Source organism: Haemorhous mexicanus, chromosome Z (assembly GCF_027477595.1).
Source record: "Haemorhous mexicanus isolate bHaeMex1 chromosome Z, bHaeMex1.pri, whole genome shotgun sequence".
In the NCBI taxonomy this organism is placed as follows: Eukaryota; Metazoa; Chordata; class Aves; order Passeriformes; family Fringillidae; genus Haemorhous; species Haemorhous mexicanus.
Window position 1 is genome coordinate 74,682,372 of NC_082381.1, and position 21,226 is coordinate 74,703,597.

General features: G+C 35.3%; 1 protein-coding gene across 1 annotated transcript in view; it reads left to right on the forward strand.

Moving 5' to 3' along the window:
• Positions 1-21,226, forward strand: part of HCN1 (hyperpolarization activated cyclic nucleotide gated potassium channel 1) — a 194,314-nt gene that overhangs the window by 93,649 nt on the left and 79,439 nt on the right. Inside the window, exon 3 of the mRNA XM_059873869.1 lies at positions 8,891-9,052. Within this exon, the coding sequence (XP_059729852.1) occupies positions 8,891-9,052 (162 nt within the window). The remainder of the gene's footprint in view (positions 1-8,890; positions 9,053-21,226) is intronic.

Genomic DNA, 21,226 nt, shown 5'->3' on the forward strand with positions numbered 1-21,226 from the left:
AGCTGACAGGCTATCTATAGAAAATGTGAGTATTAAGGGCTGTAAGCAAATCATATTTGTGTGCATGCAAGCATACTCTCAATTTTCCTAATAATGATAGCCATGTATTTATCAGTTGTTGAACACAGAAAAATAGAATAATTCAGCATATGAATAATTCAGCTCAGTTTTATGTACTAAATCAAATAAACATAGTATTTTTGAGGAAAGACTATCACATGCAAATTTCCAATATTTCTTTAAAATATTGGTGGGGGTTTTGTTTTGTTTGTTTGTTTGTTTTTGGGGGTTTTGTTTTTGTTTTTTAGTTTGATTTGGTTTGGTTCTTTGGCTGTATGTTGCTCTGTCATGAAACTGAATTCTTAAATTCTGCTGGTGATTTTTGAGGCAAGTTATTAAGATTATGATTCTGGTGTGTTTGTACCTGCCCAGAAATCTTTTTAATTAAACCTTTAAAACTCCAGAAGATGTCCTCTGTGTGATTTTGAGTGGCAGTAAGATTTTAACTGTAAACTTCATTTGCACAATGATCTTCACTTCCTAGAAAAAAGGTTCTCTCTAATTTCATTCAATTAGCCATATAATTTTAAGAATCATTTGTCAATATTGTGAAACATTGACTTAGACCACAAATCACTGATCCCTCACTGGAAGAATTATTTATTCACATATATACTTTCACATGTTTTTTCCTGGATTTTTATGCCTCTGAGTTACTATGATATATGAGTGCCTATTGCAAGATTTTCATCAGAGCAAATGAATTTCATTTGTTTAAGGCATTAAGCATTCAAGTGTTGAACAGTTCCAAATTTCATGCAATATTGTGCACTAATCAACTACCTTGAATTGTACTGATAGTGTTGGGGCTTTTTAACTATTGGCCTATGAACCCTCAATTAAATTACTAGCAAAAACAAAATTCAGGTTCCAGTACAGTATGGAATTTTACATATTTTTATTCACAGCTGAAATTTATTCTTAACAACCCAAATCTATAAACACTAAAACAATTGTGTCTCATAAAGCAACAATTCTTGGGCTTTTCAAAGGGAAGGTAATGCATGCTATTAAAAGAAGGCATTTAGAACCAGTTTAATCTCAGAACTTTTATTCCACAGGAAATTTAACATAATTACTTTAATTTTCAATTCCTTGCCCATTATTTCCATGTTTGGAAGATTAACCTCATCAGCTTCAGAAAGACATCAGTTTAAATTCTCCAGAAGAAATATACTTCATTATTTCTATTGTTTTCAATGAGATCATTACACTGCCATATTATAATTAAGACAATTGATTTGAAGCTCAGCTTTGAGGCAGTGTGAGTTGGGGAGAAGGCATCAGTAAAAAGAACTGTGCTTAATGAACCATCCACTTAAATCTCAGAGTGATACTTTGAGGAGGAGTTAGAATCCCAAAAGAGAAAACTTTCTTTGGCTTTTCTGCACTCACTTCCCTTTGCTTCCCAAACCCACATCTGCTGAGACATATGACATACAGATCTGGTGAAAAATTTGTTTTACAACAATAGTTTCAGATATAGTTTTTGTAAATGTAAAAAATTCCAAGTTTCTGTGTACATCAAATCTTCTGGTACTTCATCTACTATGAAAAAGTATCTGATTTCAGTTTGTATTCATGGAGATGGGAAGATAAAAATATTACTTCCTTAAAAAAAATTTTAAAAAGAAGGTCAAGAAAATAGTGAGATTGAAAGAAGTTGGTTGCATGTGTCCCATTTGTAAAATGATGATTATAAAATTATTTTAAAATGCATAGAAAGCATTGTAGCTACTTTGTGTTTATTAATTTTGATTGAATTACTGTTTGATCCAGGGGCCTGTGGACTGGATTATTTTCCACCCATTTCAATGTAAGCTACAGTCAGGGCACTTCTCTGTTCTCTCTCCTAAATACCTGTCTCCTAGGAAAGGACCTAGTGTGCTGAGGGTAGAGTGTAATTGCCACCAAAGTTATGCCTTAAAAATGAAAATATAAATGAGTTCAGGGTTTGAGAGACTTGAATGATCAAAAATATTGAAGAATAATTATATCATGTGTGCATTTTTTGCGAAGAACTTGCTACTTCCTAAGGTTCTCCCTGCATTGTCTTGGAATTTAGATGTATTTTATTGTAGATTTCTTGGTAAATGTAAGTCTGGTATTTATTGCTTGTTTCAGATCCACTAATGATGAAAACTGCTTGTGTAAGTGTTAAAATTGGGGAATATAGACTTCAGAATTTGATCCTAATTTCTAAAGATGCAGTCAGGTATTTGATATTTGAAAAATGTAGGAAGTGATGTTTTTTAGGATTCACATTGCTTGTTCAACTGCCTTTTTAGCATAGTGGAAATCCCTGCCTTGGAAAGACTGAAGGGGAATAACTTATTTCTCTTCTCTTGTTGCTGCCAAAGTACATCCTCACATTAATAAAACAAACAGTTCCTCTTGCTCAGCTAGTAAGAAAAATCTAAAATAATATTTTGGGTCATTTACAGACTGGCTATATCTCCTAGCTGCCTTCTTTTTAAGATATAAATAATTATGAAAGAAAATTAATGTCCCTTCCAGCTCAGCGCAATGCTCAGAGGTCTCCAGCTTGAGTTCAGTCATGCTGTCAGTGGAAATATTTGACCCATCAAGAAACTTCAGCTGAAGTTCAGGTGATGCTGATGCTTGAAATAATGCTGAAGTGGGAACAGACCTACACTTCTAGCTGCCAGCACTATCAGTCTCTATGTTCATGTCCAGTTCCAGCGTTATTTGCCACATGGTCACACTCAGTTTGGTACTGTGACTTAAGAAGAGTTACAGCTGAGCTTTGTCACAGAGGCAGGCTGTTTGTGTTCTGTGTTTATGTCTTTCTGACAGCTGCAAAGTGTTTTTGGTTTGCTTTTACTTTCCTTCACTTCAGACTGCTTAGTCTAATAAGGTACTTTTTGTCATTGGTTTAAGTGATGAATGAGACCTCCACCTCTGTAGAAACAAGTGAGAATTAGCACTGGTGATTTTATTTCAGAATCCTGAATCCTTTGTCATTTGCTTGCTTTTTTCTGAGTTGAGATAAAGTCACTGCTCCTCTCTATTTAGATGTCAAGACAGGTCCCACACATTTATCACATGAAGATAACAAAACCACACATTCTGAGAGTGAAGTCATGCCCTCTGTGTGAGAGTTAATATTTAGTATAGCATTGGCCAATTTAGAGTATTTATATATGGTATTTGCAGAATTTATAGATTGTAAATAAATATTCCAGAACTTAAATATGGTAAATAAATACTGCTTCCTGGTTATATGTGACCTTTTCAAGTCATGCCTAAATATTCCTTCAGCAAAGTAGTTCTGTTAATGCTTTCAGGTTTAACCTGTCACATTTCTATTTTATTGTTGTGTTCTTTTTGATTAGCAGAAGCAGGCTTCTATTTGTACATTTCCTTGAATTGGAATAAATGGGACTCCTATTATAAAACCTAATGTCAGACTGACTCCATCTAGAAAGTAACAAATTTTAAAGGTCACATAAAATAGGCCATTCTCAGCTCTTTTTTTCTGACTATGTTTGATTAAAAATAGTTTGCTCTGTTTATTAAATCACTGGTGTTTTCCCTTCAGGGCCAGCTAAAGCAGAAGCATATCTTTGCATTTGTCATTAGCTTAAGGTCACAAATACAATTGGATTAGATAATGCTATATACCTTTTCCCACTACTGAATTATCAATGATGTATTATTTATCATGAAATTCAGCACACATATCAGGAGTCAGTTGAGTGTAAAATGTTACCCTGAGGGCATAGCCAGGCGTATCAATCAGTGCATGTTTACATCTGCTTGTGCAGATGTATTTCCAGTGTAGAGTGTGATAACCTGCAATTCTCCAAGGATCTGGCTTTGGTAGGAGTTGAATCAGACCTGTGGTATCCCAAGTGATATTTATGAAGAATATCTTTTGAAGTCGATTTGTCAAATATGAAATAAATAACGAAAAAAGCCGTGGTTGCCTTTTGTGCTTTAAAGAAGATTGAGAGATGGATGCTCAAAAAGAGGCATTGTGCTCTCCCTTTTATATTATTTTATTTCCAGGGAAACTTTGTTGCAACTACTATCTTAAAAGTAAACATTCAGCTCACTTAGGAGAATTCAGATCCTACTGTTTATGATCTATGTTTAGCTGGTGCTCTGAGGGATAAAACTAATAATTTTGGGGATGACCCAGAGATTGAATCAAAAAACCCTTGTCACTTTAATGGCTGTTATTTTGCCCTGCAGTCTAGCTTGGAGTTTCACTGCTGTAAGTACAGCTTTCAGTATGCCTTCCAGAGCTGCACAGGAGCAGCTCTCCCTTTTTCCCCACTGTGGCTCTTTAACATTCCAGAGTCCACAGCTCACCTGGTGCAAGTGCAGATTGCCCAAGGCAGGTTGCAGATCTCCATTTGAAGACTAAACCTGAGATAGCTTTGTGATGCTAAGCACCTTTAGTACTTCTGAGAAATAGAAGAGGTGTCTACATGAACTCAATGAGGTGAGATCTGAATAAATTTTTCTAGGAAATTCCAAATTTTTTCCTTCATTTAATCAGAATTAAATTCTGATGGTTTATGAAAATTAATTTTTATATAAACTGAACCTATAAATCAAAGACAGTGGAATAACTATCCCTGAAAGTGTTCAAGAAAGGACTGGATATGGCACTTAGTGCCATGGACTAGTTGGCAGGGTAGTGTTCAATCAAAAGTTAGACTTGCTGATCTTGGAAGTCTTTTCCATCTTTTTCATGGTTCCATGACTGTGATTCTGAACTGAACTAAAAATCACAACTGAACAGATATTACATACCAATTATCAGAAGGTAGAAGAGGTAACCTGTGCATTCCTTGGCAGCAGTTCAGCAGCATTTGTATTAACTTGGTTAAACTATATGTGTGCTATTAATTTGACAGCCCTAAAATGCAATTAAGCACATGGGCTGGTAAGACTGAAAAGGTTTTTCCATCTCAGGCTCAGAGTTAGTAGGAACAATTTGATATATACACTCCATTATAAATGTGAGGAAGGAATAGTCTGCTTTCTGCTTCTTATGTGGGAATAAAAAGAGTCATTAAAGAAGTGTGAGTGAAAACTGAGATAAAACATGTGAAGTCTGACTTCTTTAGCAATTTCTTATTGTCTGTGAGCAATATTGTGCCAAAAGACTGGAAACTGTTAACCTGTGGTTCCATTTCAGCCATTGTCAGAGGCATTGTCAGTTATTTTCAGGAAAAAAAAAAAAAGATTTCCAGGCTACTGATAAAAGCTTGTAAAGTTATTAAAGGAAGAAATTATGAGTTCTTAGAAGTGAGTTCACAGGCTAGATTTTTTTTTTTAAATTTTCAAGTATATGGAAACTATGAAAAATGACAGTACTATTAGCCAAACACATACAGACAAACATAACAAAAACTGAAGTTGAGTAGTAATTAAAAAGGTGAAATATTAATGAAATTTTTCCTATTATATGAAACGGAACTGTGGGAAGAGTTAGTTCTCAGGAGGATTTTAATTTTTTCTCATGAGCATTAATCTTAAGTCATTCTAGTAAATTTTTTAGAGATGTGTTGTCCAAAATTTACTCTCTTTCTGGTTAAACTAAATTTAGGTTATGAAATTAGGTATGAAATTAGGAATCTAAATAAAGTGGCCAGATTTTCAAATGTATTTTGCAGTTGTACTTTCCTCTTATTTGCATGGTATTTTTGCAATGTAAATGTTTAATTATAACCAAGCACTTATATTTAACTACGTGAGTGCAGGTCTTAGGAGCTTAACTTTAGTTGTGTGCAAATGTTTGAATTATTTTTGTTATGAATAGTATCTTGTTAAAAAACTTGTTGAAATAGAGAGATTTGAGCACACATCTGTTCTTCAAAATCAAGGTAAACTGATTTGTGGTCTTCTTGTATTTCTTTCTATCCCAGTGGAGGACCAACTGATGGGCAAGCCACCATTTCCTCAAATGAATGGAATTAGTTTCCTGTTCCTCCTGTTTTTTATCTCTGAAAAAAAACTACACATATCTCCTAGGACTTTTAATGAGATTTAGCTCATTAATATGAGAATTGTAATTTGTAAAGCTATAAAAATATGACTTCTTTTACTCCTCCTGTTTCATGGTATCACAGTCAATTCCTGAATGGAAGAACATTAAACATGCAGTATATGACTTCAGTCCACATGGCATTTTGGCTATAGTCTAAAAAAAATCAACACATCCCACCCCTCCCACCCCCAAGTGTAAATATGTCAATACAATACTACAGGCAAATATTATTGTTTACATTGAACAGTGTATGCTTGCAGTATTTAATTTTTTTTCCAGCCAAATACACATTTTTCCATAAGTTCTTTTTTGAAGAAAAACTGTCAGATACTATTTGCTGGAGAGTGTGTATGCAAAGATTTTTTTAAATGTTTTTCCAGCACTTGCTTAAGATTTTTCTGTTGGAGTAATCTTTTTTAACACAGAGGCATCACAGATAGACTACACAAATATTAGACTATATAGCCGAAAGATAAGCAGTAAAAGAATGGTATGTTTGAAATGCTGATAAAATATTACCAGGTTATGCAGTCTAGATAATATCCTGGATATGTTCAAGCATTTTTAACATTTTAACACTAAGCTTCACAGAAGCTACTTCTGTAGCAAAGTTTCAGAAATGATGGAAATTTGCAGTGTTGTACGCAGACTGTTGGCAGTCATTTCCTTCAATGGATTTGGTTCCATACAGAATTTCCAACCTTTTAGCATTCTTGCAGTATGTGACCATTTTGGCAGAGGCACAGTAATAATGCAAAGACTTTGAAGAAAACAGTGACAAGAGAAAATAGTCCTGGTAAAGCCCAAACCCATCAGCACAGTTCCTAAGCCCACAGTTGCAGAGTCAGGGTGGGGATTTGGGAGCCTTGGGTACATGTGATTGCTGGGTTTTGGTCTCTGGAGAGTTTTGACAATCAGGTCTTTCCCTGGGTCTCTTACAGTAAAGCCTGATGAGAAACTTGAGGGAAAAAGTTCCAACACTTTTCGTGTGATCAGGAATTATCTGCTCTTTGCAGCTGTAGTACAGGTGCCATGTTGACAAAGTGCAACCTAAATGAGAGCTGGTGTTCCAAACCAGTAGCAATCCTTGCTATTTTTTCCAGTTCTTCAAAATAAAATAATTTCAGTGCACACATCCACTATTTTTGTTCATAACAGCTACTGAAACTGAAGCTATTGAAATGGCTGTAACATAAATACATTGCTTAGCAAGAAAAATGCATAATAGTGACTCTTTATTTCCATTTACAGAATCTCCTAAATATCAGTGTTATCGTCTCAATTTTGACAACAGCTAGATGGTATTTGGATAGTATTTATGTTACCAGCCTCTATTTCTAATGACTATTGAACTGAAATTTGGAATGCATTCTCTTTAAATCCTCTAGACTGAAAAACAGGTGTTGTACATAGTGTTAGTCTCTGAAGTATGTTTCTAATATGCAGGTTTTGTATTTTGGGACTCAGAATGTAAACTGCCATTTTCAAACAACAACCAACTCCCATTAACAGAAAGTTAAAGACACCACAATGTGCTTTCCATATTTGTACTTGTACTCATTTACAATGTGGATACTTTACCTATGGTTTTAGTTTAGATATGTAAAATCTAGAACACAAACTTTCCTTCTTTTATGTGTGATTTTTTTTTAATATAAAAAGGCAAAATTTCATGTACCAATATGCCCGTATATCTCTAGCCATCTGATGTTTTAAGTCCTAAATCCTCTGGTTTCTATGTCTAGCCACACTACTAAATAGTATTTTATACTTGAAATTCCATGAAACACCAACTGCACATTCTTGAGCTTCTAAATATAACTCCTGCATAATGATAATTATGCATATTAGAATGTTATATATTTATCTTTAGTTGGTTGAATTGTGTAAGAAGTACTATGTCTGTATTTGTAGATTGGAAGTGCATTAAAACCAGTATAGCAGAGAAGTGCAAAATGCATTTTTTTGTACTATATCAGCAGTTGACTGATTTCCTCAATCAAATTCTGTCCAGCAAATTTGCCCATGACAAACCTGAAAATGTCTCTGTTGTTTTTGAGAATTTTATGTGTGATTTACTGTATGACACTTTTCAGATGTAAATGGTTTGTGTCTTAAGAATGGAGAGTTACACTGAAATCCAACTTACTGTGTTAGTTTGATATGAAGTTATCTACTACAGTAGCCAATGTAGCAGCCATGGAATTATCAGAATTTCAGGAAAATTCTAGTTATTAAGAGCTATTACCTACCTTTTTGTCATTTTTGATTGGTGAACTGGTATATACAAATTGGAATAAAGTATAGAAGTAGAAGCCAAAAAAATGTGACACTTACTTGTATTGTTTCTTCACTCAGATTTTTGTGCATATGAGAAGGTAATAAATGCAAAAATTAGTTTATTGAAGGGGTCATTAAATCTCCCACAACTTTTGGGTATTGAAATACCAAAGCCATGGGTGAGTAATGGTATCACTAGCCTTACCAGGTATTTTTTAATTTGTGAGTCTTGCTTCAATTGAAAGGAGTAGGAGGTTTTTAGAAAACACTTTAGTGGGTGACTTCTATCCAATATATGCCTTTCTCAGGAGCTTACATAACGCTGGCATGCAGCCAAGAGGCAGGTGTGTCAGTATGGTTCTCTGCTAAAATTAATGTGCTCAAATTAATGATCCTGCCTTAGAAACCTCGCCTTTTTTAGAAGTTCAGGATGACACTTCTTTTCCTTTAACCTGCCTGATGAGAATTAAATGAGTTTAATTTCTGATTTGCAACATGTACATCACCTGTAATTTTTGTCTGCAGATTTTCCACATGACATACGATCTGGCCAGTGCAGTGGTGAGAATCTTTAATCTGATTGGAATGATGCTCCTGCTGTGCCACTGGGATGGTTGTCTACAGTTTTTAGTACCATTACTTCAGGATTTCCCACCAGATTGCTGGGTGTCCCTAAACGGTATGGTTGTAAGTATTGTTCATTTTTCATTGTGCTTTCTAAACATTATTTTTCTAAACAGTTAGCTTCAGAATTTAGTGTAAAAACACATGCCCAGTAATATGCTGCCCTGCAATTTATTCAAGGTTACTTTCATATCTTTTTGTCTCGCTTGCTAATGAACTAAAGTTTGTTTTGTAGTCCTCATGGTCAATAAAATTATATTGACTCGTTGTCAGTAAATGACAAAATACTTCAAGTTTTAAAGTCATCCTAGTTTATTAACCCTTATTCCCTAAAAAAGACACCAAAAGAAATATGGAAACACTCAGTTCACCACTGCTTTCAGTTTAGGCCATAGTTTCAGAATGCTACTGAAGGTAGATTATTGGTGTTAGATTCATGTAATGTTATCCTCAGTTTGTAAACTTCTGAGTCATGTAATGATCCATTGTTCCCAACACACAGATCAAGATTTTTAAAAGTAAAATAAGATAAATAGACTCAATTGTATGATAGTTTTCTTTGTGGGAACAGAATGTTCAAGGACAGAATGTGACTGTGTGTTATTTATAAGGACAGGTAATGACTTTCTATTTAAAGGACAATGGCTGTGAAAAATACTTTTTTTAAAATCAAGTCAGATAATGTGGCAGTATACAGAACATTTTTATAGGAAATACAGTGAAATTGTTGGAATGGGTCCATAGCCAAAACAAAAAGCCCCAAGCAGCTCTCTCATTGGTGATCCGAAAATATGTGTCTCTCCAGTTTTTGTAATCGTAGGATCCATAAACCATCATCTTTATTGTAGATGGGCATCTTGCTCAGTGTCATATATTCCTGCTGTAGAACCATGACAGTATTTGTTCCTTTATGAACATGATACTGCACATTAATGTGGGAGCTCCTTGACTAAGCCTGTCAGTCATACAGACAAGTATTTGCAGTCATCAGGCAACATCTTTAATGATAACCAGCATGTTTGCTGACACCTCATTGTGCCTGCTTTTCTAAAAAAAATACTGACATTTCTTCAAAAATGGGATTGCTACAATAAAAGTAGGTCACCACAGTGCTGACTGGCGCATCTTTCCATTCTGCTGTATTCTGTGTTCTGCTTTTTAATGTCTTCCATTCATATTTACAAAGTATAAATTTTCTACCAGCTTTTTAAAGATCTGGATGAAAATCATGCTAGGAAATGAAAGGAAGCCTTGGATTACACTTAATTGAAGTATTTAACTTTTAGAAAACACTAAACTGTTAAATTCTCTGTGCTCCTTAAGAGCTATGTTTAATCCTAAGAAAGCTGTACACACTATGCACATGTTCAGACCCATCTTTCTGCCTACCCACATGCAGAGTTTCTTTATGGAAACAATATTCTCTCTGTACTGTCCACATAAACTTGAAAAGATCCTTTCTGAAAGTTGCAGCGCTAAAACTTTTTTTATCAGCAACTGAATTTGTTAATGGGGAGTGAACATTGGGGAGAAATTTGTATATAAAGTTCACAGCATAAGCAGTCTTTTAGGCCAGAGGCAAGAGAAAGAGAGATGGGATGCCAGCCTGGAATCAGGAGCATAATAAAGACCACTCTTAGGGAAAACTTATAGACCTTTCTAGATGTGTCATGGTGTTACAAGACATTTCCTAGTTGTTTTCCAGGCTCTGGGGATGAATTCTTTAACACTAAAAAAAGACAGTGAAGCTGTCATGGGGTATCAGTCCTCTAAAATGATAGCAGAAACAGGAGGAGGTTGATAATGATGATGATGGTTATCTGCTTTTGTGGTGTATTCAGAATCGAACTGTGGGAAACTTTACTCTCCTGGTATACTGTAGCATGTACAAATTTTATCTTCACTGAATTTTAACTTTTGATACTGAAATGTCTGCACCTGGTAGTGGGGTTTGGATGCAAAGTAAAATTTTAAACTTATTAATTGTGATCACTGGCTTGAAGACTTAGTCAAGCCAATGGGTGCTCAGCCAGAAAAAGTCAGTTTTTCCAAAATGTAAGTCAGTGACAAGTCAAAGCTTTTGCAGATAATCTGTTAATAAAGGAAGTTTGAAGGATTACATGGTGTCTCCTCAACTGACACAGCCCAGCTTACTCTTCCAGTCCATAGTTCCATTCTGTCTTGCACATTAGTTGCTTCAGGCTGCAGAGTGAAAGAACTTATAAAAGCCTTGTCTTGAAAGCTGTTTCATCTGTCTGAACTTATACACGAAAGTATCCAAGTGCCTAAGGCATGCTCATGGTTTTAATTTATAAATACTCTAAAGAAAAGTAACGTAGATTAAATTTAATGTCACAGAGGAATAGGAAAATGAGCCCAGGTTGCAGGTTGCTTACTACCTCTTTGAAGACTGTGACTGAATGCAATTAAAACAAAACAAATTAGTTGGATTTTTGTCTTTGAAAGGTTTTAGAAGCCTCACAGTGCAACACAAAGGAGACTACAAAATGGAAAGTCCTCTCTGTAAAAGGGGTAAGACCACCCCTGGTTAACACTGTACCAACCTACAACCTAAGTAATTCAACAAAATTGTTCAGATCCCATTGCTATACTCTCTGCCATGATAATAAATATGAACCCATATTGCATCTGTACTCTCAACTTGAACCACTTGGCACTCCCAAACCTAGGCCCTCATCTTGCAATGAAATGACTGCCAGAGCTGACATCTTCTAGAATATCAGTGTACTGGCCATTAAAAATAAGAACCCTGGTAAATATAATGTGAAAGTAAGTAGCAGCTGTTTTCCCCCCATGCCCCCCCCACTTTAAGTCACATTCCAGCCTATCCATTACAGACAAAATAAGAGCAAATTACTCTTAGGAGGGAATATAGCACTTTGATGCTGTTTTAGTTTTTTTCAACACTAGAATTTTTTAATTCCTAAAGAAGGTCTTTTCTGAAGAAGTTTCACAGACTTTCTTAATGATGCTGCCTAATTTGTCCTTGGTTCAGAAAGCCTATTATCTGCAGCTCCCTGTGTGATTTATCCTCAGCTTTCTGATCTGCATTGCTTTTGACTAGTGTCCTTCCATAATGACTCATAGACTAAACATTTTTGTCATGCCTCAGAGTTTGAGCCAGTAGTTCCTTAGAAAATTAAGGGTAAAACTTGCAGATATTCACAAAAATTTTGGTACACACAAAACCAGAAAAGCACAGTGGTCCTCTGCTGTAGTCAGTCAATGCAAAACAAGATTCTGCAATCAGTTTCAGGTGCAGTAATTGCAAAACCATGTGTGGGTCCCAGCTGATGAACTCACCTAGTCGTGTCTTGTATGGGGAGGGTTTCTAGGCAAGTGCAGATGAGAGATGACACTTTTGTCACTGATGCCATCTGGCCATCTAAACATCACAGCCTGTAATAAAGCATACCTTGCAGCAGATCATTACTAACAATATCTGAAGATTCCCAACCTATAGGTTCCTGTCTGTATTTGCAACAATTAGTTGTATGGTTAGGAAAACATATGGTCCATTAAGCAAGGTATTTACCTGGGCTTTACAGATCTTTTCATTTATGATGTTCCCTTTTTGAGATAAAAGTGTAGTGGAGAGGTACAGAATTTAACTTGAATGGTGAGTTTTTTAAAAGCCAAAAGAGATTGTAAAGCTTTTGGAATGCCTTACTTTTCTGGCATTTCCCCTGGCAGACAGCCAATGTTTGCTCAGCAAGAGCCCTTCAGGTACTCTGATTTATTTTGTTTTGTCTTTTCCTTTCTGTCCTTGCTGTTGGATCGTTTACAGCTCTTGGGGTGTTCTAGGATGGATTTAGTAACCTGGGATTTTGCATTGTATTGATGCCCATTTGTGTCTCATAATTTCCTCAGGGGCAATTGAAATCATACCTTCTTCATCTCTGATGGTATCAGCATTGCTAGTAAAAGAATTTGAGAATTTCTGCTGTAGAATCTGGAAGTCTCTCTCATTATAAAATGAATTACTTAAATTAACATTTTATAGGGAAATTCAGAAAGGCAGGAGATGGTTAGGATTTATAATGACCTAAGAACTATGCTAACATACATGTCATATATAAAAAAGCTATTTAGTATTCTATCCAAAACAATAATTTTCATTATCAACATTGCCTACTAATGAGCACCATTTTCAATTACACAATCACTTTTTTTTTCAGTAAGAATTCTGCTTTACTTGTTGGAGCTCAAGAACTTCATTATAGTTATTTTGATACGTTATTCTTCACTGGGTTTTGTCCTTTTTTATAATACATCAGCTTAGCACCTTCTTCCCTATAGTTGGCAATTAGGGAAGCTAATTTTCTCATGAGATTTTTCTGCATTTGATCATTATATGATAGTCATCACTTAGAGCTTCACAAATGTTTCTGAGTACATTTTTATTATTATAAAATAATTTAGAGCCAGATTTAAAGCATTAGATTCCTATGATTCCATTTGCAATGCTGAGCAATAAATCTGTATGTGGATTGAATACCACAGTCTTATATTGGGTGCTTAAAAAGTATGGATCATATGGGAATCACCTGATTCCTAGAGACATTGAGGATCTGATGCTGTATACTACTATTGTAATGTAATTTTTACTCATATATTTATATTAATGTGTGTCCATTTGGTTAGTGCAATGCATCTTGGAACAGATAAAAGTGTGAAATTGCGAATCAGAGATGGACTGGGATCAAAATTAGTGGAATTGCTCAAGTCAGATGCTCTGTTTGCAACAGTAAACAGTGTTCACAATTTGAAAATACAGTAATATCAGTAGCAACAATATATAAATGACATTCTTAGGACTAAGACATACATATTTTTAAATCTTCAGTGAGTAATTATATTGCTATGTGCAGCTGTTCAGAATTCAGTTGCTGGTGTCTCCTGCCCTCAGCACTGACCTAGTCACTGAGGTCAGTCTGCTTCCTCCTGCATTAAGATGATGAAGTAATGACCTGTTTCACTGGTCTGGCATGAAGTGATAGGTATAAAAATATATTAGCTCAGGAAAATATATTAATTTGTGTGGTTTTTCAGTAAAATAAACTGCAGGGGAAAAATCTGTGGCTGTGCAGTGCTAAGTGACAAGGTAGGTTTAATGCAGACTGAGGACATGCATTAACTGCAATACCAAAATTTTATGCCAAGCTAGTGGGGACTAGAGAAATAGGGTATCTGAGGACACTGCTGATTTAATTCAGTGTGTCGTGATCAATGAAGAGGAAAACAACTCAGGTTCTCATTTTTACCACAACTGCTGAGGATCTAGGAACCCCACATAGGTTTTCACTTATGCTTTATTCTGTTCTCTGACAGGTTAGCAGTTAGTCAGCTTTTGCAGACCTAGAATGGGAAGTAGCAATAATTTTAGTAATTTTTCTTTCCAAATTCCTTGTTTCTTTCCAGCTTCCTTGGTGTAATATTCTGTACATTTCTTGAAGTCTCATATACTTTGGGCTGTATTTTTGACATTGGATTTCTGATGTGCTTAGATAGAAATAGTTACTAGATTTCCCCAGCCTTACAGGTATTGAGATTTCTTTTTTTTTTCTGTATATTATTTCTGCCATTAATGTCTTCTCAGATTATAAATGTTACTTTATTGTCTTAACACCATGAGCTAATTCAGATGTAAAACCATAAGAACTGAAAAATAAAGGTGCAAAATCAATTATAGGGGGGTTTAAAAATTTTTAGAAGTTTAACAATAGGGAAAGGTAAACTTCAATATCTGGATTATAACTTCCTCAACAGGGAAAATAGTCATTCAGAGAAGGTGTTCCCAGCTGTAATCACAGAACTCCACCAACTCTGAGAACTGTTTAGCATTGCAAAACTCAACTATTGTCATAAGCCCTGCCACAACATCTTACTCTCACTAAAATGCTTAAAACTAATGCTGTAGTACTGATGTATTATTTAATGCTGCTGGTGATAGTTATTTCAGTAGATATTAGTGCTTAATGGAAAGATCTAAATTAGTTCAGGTCTGTAAGTGTTGATAGTAGCGCTGTGTTGCTGATGAGATAGTAGGTGCTAAAGAGGATGACTTCTGTAATGAATTAGTTGGCTGCCTTGCATGCTTCTGTTTCTTTCAGATAGAAAGCTGGTCTTCCTTATATGGGATGAGAATAATGAAACAATCTTTTAGAGGGAACATAAAAAAGCAAGTTGATACACTTAAAAGATTCTAACTTATTTCCACATTTTTTCTGTGTTTTTGAAAGAGTTAGTAGAAATATGTCAAGGAGCAGAGGAAAGGAAGAACTAGCTTATTTGTAATCAAAATTTGGTTTCCCCGTTTCTCTCTCAAGAATCAACAGACTCATAAATGTTTATGCTGCAGTATATTGTGAAGGGATTTCTGCTAACTGTAAACTACAAAATATTTTATGTAATTCTTACACTGGAAAGAATAGAAGAAATTGGACATAATATTGTAAAGCCTATTGTTGTGCTTGATAGACATTCAAGGGGAAAATAACAGACTTCATAAAGTGTGCCCTAAGACATTTCTTTAGTAAAAAATGTGAACTAAAGTAAAAACATAAATTGGACCTTTCATGTTTTAAGACCTTGTATCCCACATTTTCCTTGGAGTAAATATTCAGGAGGTGTTATAAGCACCACATGGCCAAAAGCAGATTCTCTGTTGTAGAAGAGAGTGTTCCCTTTGTTCTGGAGGGACCTGGATCAGTCTGCTTTGCTCTGTAAATTTAAAATGTTTATCTGCATGTAGTGGTACTTTGGATTGAACTGGAATATAAATGTGAAAAAATTACTTTGAAGTAGATCTCCCTGGGTGGCCTTTTCACTTGTGATTGGAGTATCCAAAAACTGAACTCTTGGAATATTTATGCCAGACCAGGTTTCCCAGAATAAATCCAGTGTAGATATATCCAGATGAATACAGCTGTTCTTCACTAAATCTTCCCCTTTTTCATTGTAAAGCTTAAGTAAAATGCACAGGCTAATTCGCAATCTATATGATTTAAGACTGCACAAAAATGGGGTTTGCACAAGGTGGATATTTTTGTCAAAGGTTCATTATCACAATCGGATTTTCTCAAGAGCACTGATTTTACTGCTTTTACCTGATGGGTTTTTCCATATCAAATTTGAATTTTCTACACATGGCTATTCAACATCTGACTCATTCTAATATTTAAAATGCATCTGGAGAGAAGTCTCTACTGGGATGCAATTAGACATGAAAAAATGGCCATCTGAAATTTCACATTTAGAATGCTTACATTTCACACTGGAAAAAAATCAAAGCAAGACACTTTGTTCTGGCTCACATAATTGTAAACCAAGTCACTCTGATACATGAGAAACTTGAGATATAGGTCTGTGTCTACCAGACCTGTGTCAGTAGTCTGTAGGATCTGTTATCTGGATTCACAAAATCTCAAATGAAGAAAAGAGGGGTTTATAATATTTCTTTTTAAAATCTGGTTATTTATGAACTTCTCTCTCCAAGGAAAATTTAATATTTCATATTTTCACTTTAATTTGAATTTAAATGAAGCTAAAAGCTTCCCTGTAAAACTGGAAGTCTAAATTTACATTCACTTCTGGTTACCAAAACATGAGGAAAAGCAGGAAATATATGACATTATATTTTCTTTCTTTTGTTTTAGCCTACTAATTTTCCTTCATGTCTGAAATGGTTTTGCCCATACTGTTTATACATATAAACCAGGGATGTACACAGTTTATTTGAGTGAGGCTGCATGTATCTTGTCTCTTTTAAAAATAGAGGATAATTTTCTTTAAGATTTCTCTCATCCCTCTGTTTCCTGCTCTTCCTGCTTTCTGCACAATATACTCACTTGAGCATATTCAACCTGAACTAATTCAAATAGACACCTAAAACTTTCAGAAAATTGAATCTAATAGAAATGATGGACAAGATTTTGTATAGGAAAATCTTTATATTTTCTGAAATATACAGCATCTTATTTATTATGTTTATTTATTAAAGTTGTTGTTAATTAGTAAATTTTTAATATCTTCTAGATGTGTGTATTGATGTTTGCATATTAATTGTAAAAGCAAGCAATGAATACTTTTAGTATCAATACCTTAAACTACTGAATGCCCTTTATATATATTTTGCTTTCTTTCTGCTATCTGGATTTTTATATTTGTTCATTTATGCTTTAGTGGATATTACTGACAACAAGGAAAAGTACCAAGCCCTGTGGTGAAACTTTCTCTGGCCATGTGCCATGTTTAATAATTTGCACTGGGTTTCTTTTCCTCATGTTAAGGGAAAAGCAGTGTTATCATTAAAAAAATATTAGTATTTCTCAAAATAATCTCACATGAATAATGTACTAATCTAACTAATTTAGCTGCAAAAGTAAAACTATTTCCCCTCAAATTTCAAAAAAACATTATTGACATTAACCTATTTTTTTCTTTTTGTTTTGAATCACTGGTGTTTATTACAAAATGTTCATGACAGTCTCCTGTGAAGTGGATTGGAACAGAGAGAGATATGCACTAAGAGGCCTTGTTAATAAGACAATATTTCCTGTATTCTGGGGTACTGCTAAGATGAGAGAGTTGCTTTGAAACAATCACTTTGAAAGCTAGCAGTTGGCATTTGAATGAGATAAGAAAACAATGCCCATATTCTTCACGAATGACTCATGTTCCCATTTCTAATCCATCACATTCATCATTTTAGTCACTGTGCTCCATCTTTTATATTCGGAAGAAGATAAAGTTAGCTTGCAGTTGAGGATAGCACTTTGACAATAGTACATGTAGTCAAAACAGGATTATCTACAGTGGTAGAGATAGGGAGAGCATTAACATGACTGGTGTTGAACAGCTGTCTACTTAGTAGTGATGTTTTCAAGTGGAGTGCACTCAGACTGCTAGTTCAGTTTTACAGAGAGTGATTGGGTTCTGCTCAGGAATAAAGGCAGTGTACCACTCATTTGTCACTCTTTGCAGTAATATGTAGACCCCTCTCCTTATCTCTAATAGTAAAAGACTTAAATTTTTTTCTCTTAGATACAACTAGAAAAATTATGGCAAACCTAAACTCAGCTAAATGTTGCTAGAACTGTGTTGACAGAAGAATATTTGAGGGAGTTTCCTGTCTATTTTAATAGCTTTTTCCAGGTGTTCAGAAATTAAGTTTATCATCCTTGATAAAAGCCTTCACTGGGAGTAAAATAAAACTAAGATTTGTGTGATAAGAAAATGAAAGAGCTCGCCCTGGGAATGTACATTCAAGAGCAATAGGTAGGCATGCTGCATTTCCAGTAAGCAAGGACAGATTTGACCCTGGAATTTGTTGGACCTGTGCAGACGTCTCCATATGAGCCCTCACAGGCCATGCCTTTCACCTAACTGCTGCCTGTCCTGTACCACCATCTCTCTATATGAAACACAGATGCAATACAGAATATTTAAATGTGCTTTTACCTTCTTGTTACTCTCTAACACTAATTATCATGGCTTTACTCTTGCAGCAGGACCATCCTGCTGCTACGTACACTTCTGTGCATATAAAACTTGAGATGAATGAATGACTTTCTGAGTTGCATGAATAAGCAAGGATGAGGTTCCCTTACGTTTTTGCATTCTGTATCTTGACAAAGAAGCTGTTTGTGGACACATAAAAATGGTGAGAGGAAGTGCCTTTAGATTTAATGGTGTATTGCTCCTAAGTAAACATGTTTTGCAGATCAATAAAATATAGGAAACCTAAGCCACTCTTGTTGAATTTTCGTGAAGGAAACCCTCCCACACACATTAGAGTGATATGGGGAGCAGAAAGAAGGAATGCGACAGTTTAAATAGAAATAGAACATCTGAGGTAGAAGTTGGGTTTTTCCTAAGCATGAGACAGTGCACTCAACCATTGCAACATGATTTGAGGAAACATAAAGTTGGCATGTGTGCAGATAAATAAAAGATGAAGGGTTTCCAGGCTTTAAAAAAGCTTGTTGTCTTTACTCTTTTGCTTTTAAAATCTTTCAGATTTGGTAAAAGAAAGTGCTCACTGCTTACCCACACAGTAAATACATAGACATCTGTTCAGAGACTATCTGAAACATACTCTAAAAGCTTTTCTCATTAATAAGGTTAAAGATGAAAAAATGCCGTTTAAATGCCATATTCACTTACAGAGGTAACATTGAGGGCAAAATCTGCATTAGAAACTAAATATGGTATCAATTAAAAACACACCCAAATGCAATATAATGTGTGTTTCTAATCAATAATGACTCTGAATTTTAAAGATAGTAAAAAAAAGCATGTTATTTTGCTGTTTTGAAGAATGAAAGCTGTCTTGCTGTATATCCTCTGATGACCTTCCTTCCACTGAGTGACCTTGTTCCTTTTCACAGTTTTTACTGTAAAGGTTGGATTTGAAAAATACTTTAGTATATTTTATTTTTTAACACAAATTTTTGGATTTTTGATGTAAATTTCAGAAGGATGAAATAGCTATGTGATCTGAAATTAGATTCAGAGATTAGATTCAAGACCATATGAAACCTAATTTAAGTTAAACAGAAGCTTCACTTTGTAATGTTTACAAGGAAGTTACAAGCTGTTTTTATCTTAACTCAGCTTGAATTTGTCTGCCCTATGTGCTTGGAGGGTGCAAACCATGGTTGCTATAAAAACAAATTATTTTTGTTTATCACTGTTCAGAATAAGTGCCATACATGTGCAGAGTGCCATGGTTTGCTAGATTTATTTGAAAAATCAAACATTGCTGTGCTACTGATTTCAAGACAAGCTTAACTGAGCCTTTCTGAAGTGAGTGGTTCTATTACTTTGTTTTGACAAATTGATTTTAAAAAACCTAAAAAAAGACTATTATTTCGATTCTACTAAACATTAAATAGATATGCTGTAGATTATCAGATTTTTAAAATCAATCTTGAAATGTAGCAGGTTCCCAGTTAACATGAAGGTTGTATCTAAGAAAGGTTTCCAACCATTTGCATGTTAGATAATGCAATTTTTCGGTAAATAGATGCTATTTTCCTTACAATCTGAGTCCTTTTAGATGTTTCCAGTTTAACATCATTCCCAACCTTTTACAAGCAAGGTAAATGTTAAACTTTCAATAAATGGATTTACGAAGATGTGCCCTGAATCCAAGAACTCTTTCTCTCACTGCATGCTCTCTGCTGTATAACTTTATCCATATAAGTAAATAATTATGATCTTTGCATTCCAAGCATTCCTCTGTTCTCATTTGGAATCTTTTTTTGTCTTTCACCTGCTCCTATCTGTAGTTTATGATTCTATCTCACTGTAGTATGCTTACATTAAATCCAGTGTGCTGGAACAGAATTCACCGAGTCAAATCTGCAGCATCTCTTACAGAGCACCTCTGCCTTTTGTCAGACTTGCAAGGGCAAACTCATGTCCTGATCTGACTGCAAAGTTCAATTGCAAGAGAAAAAACACGGATCATAAAACAAAACCAGAGCTTGAGAGAAGAGACTGTTCTAGAGAATTTTATTTTCTCCACTGGATTGGAGCTAGGAAGAAATGGGGTGTCAAGTCTATCCATGAAAACAGAGCTATGCCCAGTAGGGAAGCTCAGGAAGATAATGGATGCAGCTTTGGCTGAATAGGATCCTGAGCAGCTTATGGAAAGAGAAATTCTCCCCTGGAGGTGATAAAGAACACCTGCATTAACATTCTACTCTGAATCACCATCTGCAGAAGTCAGATTTTTACTGACTGTGTAGGGAGCCTAGGGAGACCTGCCAACTCACTTAGCTATCAAAGTGAAGTACCTGGATTCAGCTGAAGTGAAATTTTGGGATGCCTTTCTCTCTTAGTGCTGGGTCTCACAAGCAAATCTCAGGACCAGTAGGGCCACTGGTCATTGCAAACATCCATGTGTAAACAATAAAAAGGTGCAATGCACTTTTCCTGTTCATTGTCCATCACTGAGGATTGTGGTGTTCCTGCTGTGCCTCCCTCCCTCAAGCATCAGAGCTAGACATCCCATGTCTGGCCTCTCCCCAGGGTTTGTCCTCTGGCCTGGGCTGTCTGCCTCAGCCTTACCTGTTTCTGTCAGAGCATTTTATCCTCAGTATCTGCACTAAAGAACCTGGGTTCCCATGAACTACTCACTGGGTGTTTTAGTGGCTCGGCAGGATTATTTTGCAGGTCTTCCTATAATCCATGCATGTGGTTTAACTC